This window comes from Toxotes jaculatrix, chromosome 16 (genome assembly GCF_017976425.1).
Source record: "Toxotes jaculatrix isolate fToxJac2 chromosome 16, fToxJac2.pri, whole genome shotgun sequence".
Classification (NCBI taxonomy): domain Eukaryota; kingdom Metazoa; phylum Chordata; class Actinopteri; family Toxotidae; genus Toxotes; species Toxotes jaculatrix.
Genome location: NC_054409.1, coordinates 14,949,656 through 14,958,963, shown reverse-complemented (window position 1 = coordinate 14,958,963; position 9,308 = coordinate 14,949,656). Strand labels below are relative to the sequence as shown.

Sequence of the window (9,308 nt, the reverse complement as noted above, 5' to 3'; positions counted from 1 at the left end):
TTTAAATAAAGAATCTAGTATTTATACTAAACTTGTTTGAGCGTTTGCATGGTTCCATTCCATGATTGGAGAGTTTCGTCTTCAGAAACTGATGATCACAAAAGACTCATTCACTCCTGCAAAATGATTGACAGTTTAAACTTAAACAGTTTGCTTAATTTTCCAAGGAGGGTATATATTGTAGCTTCAGACAGACAGAGAAAATAGGAACTTTTATATTGTCATGTTTATTTTCAGATTACACTTTTTTTTTGAAAACTTATTTAAGTATATTTAATTTTGTCCACAAAAAAGCTATAGAACATCAGGGAATAAAAACTGCACCAGGATGTGTAATGTTCAGCAGTAGATGGCAGTAGAGAGTCTTTGGATGCCATGGATATTTTGTTGACTGAACAGCTCCTGCTTCCTCGTCGCCAGCAGCTAACCTACATTCCTGCTGACAGCAGGAGATTCTAGGTGTGTGTCAGCTGACTGTTGTATGATGCTAGCATGTTAGCTTCGGAGTTAGCAGGCAGATACTGCACTCATTTATCGAGGGTGCTGCGTTTGACTAGTTAATAGACAGCAATCATTTTGTGTGACCCAGATACTAATTACGGTACCAGAGGGAGGACGTTTACGACATGACACGAACTACCTAAGTGTTTTTTTCTTTGTTTATTTGTTTTTTTTTTATTCCTATAACTAGCACGCTAGCAGCTAGGTGGCAAGTCTTCCTAGCAACGGTAGCTAGCTATGACTGTAGGTTAGCTAACCGACGGGCGTCTTCATGGAGAGCTTTACGGTGTTAGCTCAGCTTTCAAGATTGGTCCTAAGTTATGTTAACAGACTGTAGACGGACGGCTTCTGCTAAGCTAAATGTTAATTAAATGGCAAAAACTGAGCAAGGCAATGGACTTGACTTGCGGGGCAGCACAGAGAAGCTGACAGATAATGGGAAAGGCACTTTGTATGGATCCGACACAGAGGTAAACGGCAGTGCCATCCGCGGGGAGGAACAGGTGGACAAGTATGGATTCACCGGGGGAGCCCAGCAGTATTCCGTAGACTCGTAAGTGGTGTTTCATAAAGCTCAGTTTTTCAATAGTTAGTATCAGAAATTAAATTGTTAGTGTTCCCTCAGGCTGCCGCATAGTTGCAGTGTTTTTCTTGCACTCAAGCTGAAGGCAGGTAAAAGTGGATAACAATGATTTCTCTGCATCTCAAAGACATTCACACACACTGTCAAGAGGTACCCTTGTACCCTTGAGGTATCCTTGTTCTGGGACCATCAGACTGTTGTAGGTAGAGTCTGTCATGTTAATAAACTGTATGTGGAAGAAGATAAACAAAGGATAGCTCAGTCCAGATTGTAAATACTTGGCTGATTACCCTGATTCATAGCTTCTTGTCACCTGAACCTGTTGTTGCCAACTCTTTTGGTTTATGAATGATTGGTTTATTCAATGCAAAGCAATGTCTACTGGCCTCGTTTTTTAGACACATGAAGACGGAAACTGTCTAGTGTTTATTTGTTTATTTATTTTTTAAATCAAAATTTAGAGAAGTCCACAAAATAAACAGTGTGTGACATGTTATGTTCATTTTCTCATTTCCAATCCCATCAATGATCTCAACCAACAACCCAGACCACTGTAAATCCTTTTAAATCATATTACTCAGTATTAGTGGTTCCCACCTTCCTTGTACAACTTCCCTCGAGTACCATAAAGAGAGACCACATTACGTCTATGCCTGACTGTCCATATAGAATAGTATGGAAAATGTCTAGCATTAATTTAGCAATTTTAACTTAATGTCTGTTGTTAATGGGCTTTTCCCATTCTTACCTCAAATTTCCTTTTGGTCTCTGAGGTCTTCTGACCTAAAGATGTTGGGTAGGGCAGTGGTTCCCAAACTAATGGTTGTGATCCTCCAGCAGTGGTGTGTTGGGTCATTAGATGATTTAATGAGAAAGGAAAAAAATTAAGAAACATTCTGAAACCCCAAATTCTGTTTATCATCCCAGTTTATTACGCTACACAGTGAATGAAACCTGTTGGGTAATGAGTACAGGGGAGCAAGGGGGATCAAGCTTTTGTGGGTGTGGCCCCTAGACTGTGGACCAGTCTCACTCTGGATGTTAGTGCTGCAACTAATGGAACTGAAACTGATGTTCTTGTGTTGTTTATCAATGTGCTCTACAAATAAACAGCTTGGGCTCCTCATCGGCCATAAAATATTTTGTGGTTGTGCTTTATTTTGAAGAGATTAAGGAAACAGCTATTAGTTCAGCTAAGTCCCTTTATATCTTTTAACAGAGAAAAGTTATTGAAAACCTGTGAACTTTCTTTAGTTACTGAATGCAAAGGCATGTCTACCAGTTCTTAAAACGTGTTTGTCAAGAATACTAAGCTTGGGTTCAAGATCAGCACAGGAAATCTGTGTGTCAAAATCACAGCTGTGATCTTCAATAGGACTGCAGTGAAGATATTGGTGTATTTTTTGTGTAGGAGGATGTAGGGAACTGAACTAGGGGAAAGTTCTCCCATAGCTTCCTGTTTTCCTTGTACTTTGCTGCCAAAGGCAAGTGTTCCACTGTTTTGTCTGAGGGTATGTTTCCTGTGTGTACAAGGAAGAGATGAACCACTGTCCTGCCCCCTCTTTCAACAGGATTCCCCTGTCATAAGCGCAGGGAAGCGACAGAGTACAGTATAACTACTGTCAGTTTGTATGAAAAGAATGTTTCTCTTTTATCATTGACTTTGTCTCCCGTCTCCACAGTGCTGAAGAAATCCCCATTGAGGTGCTGCGACAGCGGGAGGCAAAATGGCTGGAGATGCTCAACAGCTGGGACAAGTGGATGGCCAAAAAACACAAGAAGGTCTGGTGATGTTTTAACTGGCTTCACTTTTTCACAGAGCATTGTTTTATATCACTACAAAGTGCACTTTGCAGGAGCATATTCAGTGTGCAGTGGACCATTTTGGAGCATGAACATAGGTTTTGTGTAAGGTTTCACTTTTTGTTACATGTATTTTTATTGTTCACACAGTTTGTCCAATTTTCTGCTTGAGTTTCCAGCTAAATGAAACCAAACACAGAAACCACGGGAAGTCTTAATGAAGAACATAGTGTTCATGTTAACAAAATGAACAGAAAATCTAAAGAAAAACACACAATTTTCATGCATTCAAGAGAAAACAGTTAAAGCACTGCCCAACCCAGCAGCCACCACTAACCTGAGCGCTGTCTGATGAAAAGCAGTTTGAAGGGATCATCAAGTTTGTCCTTCATGGCCAACTTGATTCTTTTTCCTTTCTCCCATTCTTCCTTTCTCTTGCTTTCTGCAGGTTCTTGAGTAACTGTGCATGTTTTAAATAACAGGTGAAAGAGCGCTGTCAGAAGGGGATCCCTCCATCCCTGCGTGGCCGGGCCTGGCTCTACCTCAGTGGGGGCAAGGTGAAAAGGGAACAAAACCAGGGCAAGTTCGAGGTTAGTCGTATATTTGTGGTCCCTGCTGTGAGTATTTTTTTCCAAAAATGGATGCACAATAACAATAATGTGTACTCCTAATACATATACGTATATGTAAACATGAGTGACATAATGCGTGGTACAAGAAACTTCGCTGAGGCTTTGAGTTTCAGAATCGCCTCCAATGTAAAATAGCTGATAAAAAAAAAAGTAGCTGGTGGGAAAATTTAAAGTTGAACTTGTTGATAAAATTCTGTGTCTTTAGGAACTGGACCAACACCCAGGAGATCCCAAATGGGTCGACATTATTGAGAGAGACCTCCATCGACAGTTCCCATTCCATGAAATGTTCTCAGCAAGAGGAGGTCATGGGTAAGCACTGCCATCTGAAGGCCTATCATGATGTCCATTGCATTAGTTTTTACATATATATATATGTTCATACATGTAGGCAGCAGGACCTGTTCCGTGTTCTCAAGGCTTATACTCTGCACCGTCCTGAGGAGGGTTATTGTCAGGCTCAGGCTCCCATCGCTGCTGTTCTCTTGATGCATATGCCAGCTGAGGTGAGCACACACTGGAAATTCAACCTTTCCAGATGTTTTTTTTTTCTTCTCTAATACAAAATAAAATGTAGCTTATAATAGATACTGAGTGCTCTAGTGATAGGTGCAATAAGGGGTCAACATCTGTCAACATCTATCATCTAGATTAATTTGATTTCATAAATTATAATAATCATATCATCAAATATAACATTTTATCATAATAAATGCCTGCTCTCATTCCTTTCTTTGTCCTAGGATGCATTCTGGGTCCTTGTCCAGATTTGTGAAAAATACCTTCCTGGATACTACAGTACAGGGCTGGTATGTCATAAGAAGAGCTTGAGAACATCAGAATACAAGTTAACTATAAAAAGATTACATATTCATAGTGTTCAGTATGTTAATTATTACCTCCCTAAACCATATATAGCTTGCTATCTGTTGTATATTGTAAGCATAAACACACCTACAACATTGTAGCCAAAGGACACTGGGTTTCTGAAGAGCACGTCTACCACATTATAGGAATGAATCTTCCTCTTATGTATATTTTCCAGAAATTATACTGCCCAAGATGTATTTTACACACACAGATTCTGCCTTGGTGTTTAAACTTCTTGAAGGCATCAGCTGATTTAGCCAGCTAAACAGAAGTTTCATAAATACAACTTAAATTTCACTTTATAAAGTCAGTACACATGTTGTTAGTGGTGGTGTTCTCAGGCCAGTGTGTCTCCAACTTGACACTGATACACTAACAACCTAATAACATGAGGTGGTGACCAGGCTACAAGGACAAGATAATCACACAATCTGATTAACCAAAGAGAAAGGCGTCTTGTTCCCTTTCTCACCTCACTGGCTGCTGTTCCATGTTGTCTCCACAGGAGGCGATCCAGCTGGATGGGGAGATCCTGTACGCTCTGCTGCGGCGGGTGTCGCCCGCAGCCCACCATCACCTGAAGAAGCACAAGTTGGAGCCCATCCTGTACATGACCGAGTGGTTCATGTGTGCCTTTTCTCGGACTCTGCCGTGGGCATCGGTGCTGCGTGTCTGGGACATGTTCCTTTGTGATGGTGAGGTGAAGCTCTCACTCTCACATTATTCACTGATGCATTATTGTGTCAAATGAAGTGAAAAGAGATCATGTAGGATAGAACAGACATTTATTTAAGGGAAACAAATCCCTAATGATGCAAATTTTAAATTGGGCCTGTGCCTGCTATTATGTATTTAACTATAGTGTTTTACCTGAGTACACCAGAATTCCTTAAATACACAGGACCAGTAATTAATTTTCCTCCAGGCCCTAACATGTGCCTATCATCCACCCCTGTAATTTGATGTGTAAACACCAGCGAATGATTACCTTTAAAGAGACATGAAGGCCTGTCGTTTGGAGTGAGGAATATGTCAATTGCGAAACATCACAGTTACCCATCTAAATATCCACTTTTCACTTCTACACTGTAGAAAGTTATTGGCCTTCAGCAGTTTTGTGCAGCTCTCGGTTGGCCCCTCTATTCAAATATAAGTGAAGACCTCTTCTCTAGCTGCACCCTGTCTGCTGTGATGCTTTTCTCAGGAGTGAAGATCCTCTTCAGGGTGGGCCTGGTTCTCCTGAAATGCACGCTGGGATCCCAGGAGAAACTGAAGGCCTGCCAAGGTCTATATGAAACAATGGAGCTGCTCCGATCTATACAGCCACAGTACATGCAAGAAAGATTCCTGGTGCACGAGGTACGGTTACGCTCACCGTCGTAATCTGTGTTATCCATTTTATGGTTTTTGCCCAGCACCTACTGCACACTCAGCTGTCCTTCTAGGTCCAGGGTCCCTCTTTGACTTTGCCCTCATGTGATTGCATGTGATATAAAAAGACTTAACCTGTGACATGCAGGAATACTTCAACCACATTACTTCACATTTGATTTCACGCTCATTCTGTGTGTTTCAGATCATGGAGTTATCTGTGTCTGAGAAAGACATTGAGAAGGAACATCATTCTCAGCTGCGGCGCTGGAAGGAGACTCGCGGAGACCTACACTGTAAGTCCCCTCCCAGGATGCACGGTGCCAAGGCCATCATGGCTGCAGAGCCACCTAGACGGCAGGACCTCAGACAGCTGCCCACCATCATCGTGGAGTCTCCCCTGGCACCCAAGACAGATGAGGTGCAAGCAGAGGACGCAAGGGAAAGTAAAAAGGCCAACGAGGTAAACCAGAAGGAAACAATCCTGCCACCACAGGAGACAGTTAATCCTTATCCCCCTCCCCCCAGTGACCCCTCACCTCTCCTCAAACACATGACCATGCAAGAGTCCAAAGAGAGTCTGAGCAGTGCAGAGCATGACACTTATCTGTAGCAGGGTAAGTTTCACACCAGTCTGCATTCAAAAATTTATAATAACCTTTAACCTTTAATAACCTAACAGTAACTCTCTTCACAGTTTTCAGTCACAGCGGTCAGTAATATGACAAACCTTGCCATCACTTAGTGTGTCTGTAGAGGTCGTGACTGTGAGAGGTTTTAGTGCAATGGCTCTTTTTATTATCTTGACACTCAAAAAAATCCGGCAAAAATGCCATTCCTCAGACTACCAAGCAGCCGCTTTTATACACTACACATTTTCAGTGTCATTTCATTGTATACAGGTTGCTATTTGCTGTACTTTTAACTAAGTAGTGCAGTCTTGGAAATTTAGCATCACAGAAAAGTAAGTTTTTGAAGTGTTATGGAACTCAGAAATGTGTGAGTGCCAGGGAGCAACAGCAGATGGCGCCTACGTGCAGGTTGCACACAAAGTTTAATATAGGGAATATGGGGCTGTCAGCTTCATGTGACTGAACATGTAGGGATACACACTCACTAACTCACTCTTAACAGCTACTGCTGCTATTTACCTCTTAAAAGTAATGCTCTGATTCTCTCCTTTGCTATAAATGAAGTCTGATTTTGTCTTAAATGATGAGCTCGTTTCCACAGCACTTTGCCTTTCGAGTCTTCCTCTTTGCCTACATTAGCCAGTATGTTGCCAACGCAGAGATTTGTATTTATCCTGCTTTGCTAGATTCAGTCATTCACACTAATTTGCAGACACACAGTTTATCATTGTGTGTGTTATGCACTGTTTGTCTGTTGACTGTTATACTGCGTCTGCGAGTTTGTTTTTGTTGAACACTTGAGGGCGCCCTGAGGTCATCTCTCTGTCTCAGCAGCGACCAGCAGTAGTCTAATGAGAGAAAAACTGACACACGCTGTGTGACTCTCAGATGAAGGAAAGAGTGTGCAGGGACATTTTATGCGACTAAGCCAAAGATTTTTAATGCATATTCTTGAAATGTATATTTTCCCAAACAGTTTATTCAATCGTGTTGTCGTACAGTATTTAATTGTTGTCAGTTTGGGAGAGCATAGGGTTTATATTTATGAAATTTATGAGCTATGATAAAATGCCAGGTTGTAATGCTAATACAAAGCTGTTTTTGTACAATCATGCTAAAAGGTTTGTGGATCCTTAAATTTAAATATATCTAATGTTCCTTTAAAAGACAAGATTTTTGTCTTCTCTGCAACCTCATAATCTAAACACCAGCTTAAATGCTCAATATGTTGTTTTTGTTTCCATTCTAAAACCAAGAAATCCAGAGGTACATAGTGTTATCCTTTGAGTAAGCTTTCAAAACAATACAAACAAAAAATGAAATTGACTCACAAAGTTACAGAATTTTTAGGATTTAGGAAGATATTAAAGGTCAAGGGAGCCATAAACCTTTAGTAATGACCAAATAATATGTGTAGATACTCATTTTATTTGGGATTTTAAAAATGAAGAAACAGTTTGAAAAAAAAAAGTGAATTCATAAGCAATCAACATTTAACAAAACAATCACAGTCCTGTAATTTGCATTATTAACAGTGACCTGTCTAACAATAGGTCAGATTATTTGCTGTCAAAATTTTTATGAATAATGGAAAATGGTTGTGGGTTTCTATTGACTTTCAACACTGTGGATAATATTTTTTTTCCAAGTACATTCTACGGGTTTATTTTTTGTCTGTTAGGAAGCACTGTTTACCTGAACATGTCCTCTGAAGCTTTCAATATTTAGATTTAAAACATTCAGCTCTAATCTGTAGAGCTGAATGTAAAAAACACACATTTAACCAACATACAATGCATCTGTTGAGTTTTGACTCTGAGCTTTTTGTACTGTTGTGCACATGGTGCCACTGAGCTTCATCCAGGGAATAGAAAAACAAGCTTTTTGTAAGACTCTGTTTCAGTAGTCATTTTAAATAATTAAAAAAAAACCTCCCCATTAGGTCAGTGGGACGTTCCTTTTTATCAATCACTTCAGCTGTTCTGTGTTCTAACTGTTCCATTGATTAAGCCTAGGGCTTGTAAATTTGCAGCTTATCCTGCTGCTTTCATCGGTGTATAGGACTTTATTTCTGATCTGTTTGCTCATTTTATTTAAAATCAGCTTCTCATATGTACAAACTGTTTTTGTACCAAATTACATTTAAAATCAATAAAATTTGAAACTCTTAGATTCTGCACATCTGTCATATTTTCCCTGTTTATGCTGACAGCAAGTTCCCTCTCTTCTTGCCTGCATTTACTATTAAAGAAAACGAGACAAGAGAAGAAGCGCCGCACAGACTGGACTGAGCTAGCGGGATTTCAATACACCCTGTGTTATCATTCAGCACCCTCACACCCGCCCTCACTCACCCACGCAGCAGCGCACTTCCTTGGACACCTGTTTCTCCGACTCTTTCAGCTCTTCGAGGAATTTGCATCTCAAATAGAGATCTGCAGATTTCCCACAGCGCCTCACCCAGCCATTTGCCTTTGGTCTCTTGAATGGAGTCTTCTGCGTGTATACAGGCCTTCTTCTTCTTCTTCATCATCATCATTTCCTTCTTCTTCAGCAAGGTTCATCTGCAGTCCAAGAACATGACAGCCAAGAATGTTGCCCTCTACATGTTAATTTACTTGACCAGTGAAACCCCAACGCTGTTTGATTTATTTAAGCACAAGACAGATCCCTTTTAATAGAATTGCATTGCTGTTGTCATCTGAATTTTTGTGGTCTTCCTCTCACGTCTCAGTACTTCCGCTCATTCTCCATCTTTTGAGAGTACACTTGGTGACAAAATATTCATTACATCCACAACTGTCAAATGACACGATAGACTTTTCATTTTCACATCATTGTCACGTTCCTGAGACTCCCATCGCAGCCTTAACAGTGGCTTTTTCTATTTCTGTGAAGCACTTTGTGTCTGAGGAT

General features: G+C 40.5%; 1 protein-coding gene across 1 annotated transcript; it reads left to right on the top strand.

The window, feature by feature from the left end:
- Positions 1-387: 387 nt before the first annotated feature.
- On the top strand, positions 388-8,556 carry LOC121195693 (TBC1 domain family member 10A-like). Its single transcript, XM_041059322.1, has 9 exons — positions 388-1,054; positions 2,767-2,866; positions 3,370-3,477; positions 3,725-3,831; positions 3,911-4,025; positions 4,263-4,328; positions 4,895-5,084; positions 5,594-5,748; positions 5,966-8,556. Exons 1-9 carry the CDS (start codon positions 873-875, stop codon positions 6,371-6,373), a joined length of 1,431 nt encoding a protein of 476 aa, XP_040915256.1. The 5' UTR covers positions 388-872; the 3' UTR covers positions 6,374-8,556.
- The last annotated feature ends 752 nt before the right edge of the window (positions 8,557-9,308 follow it).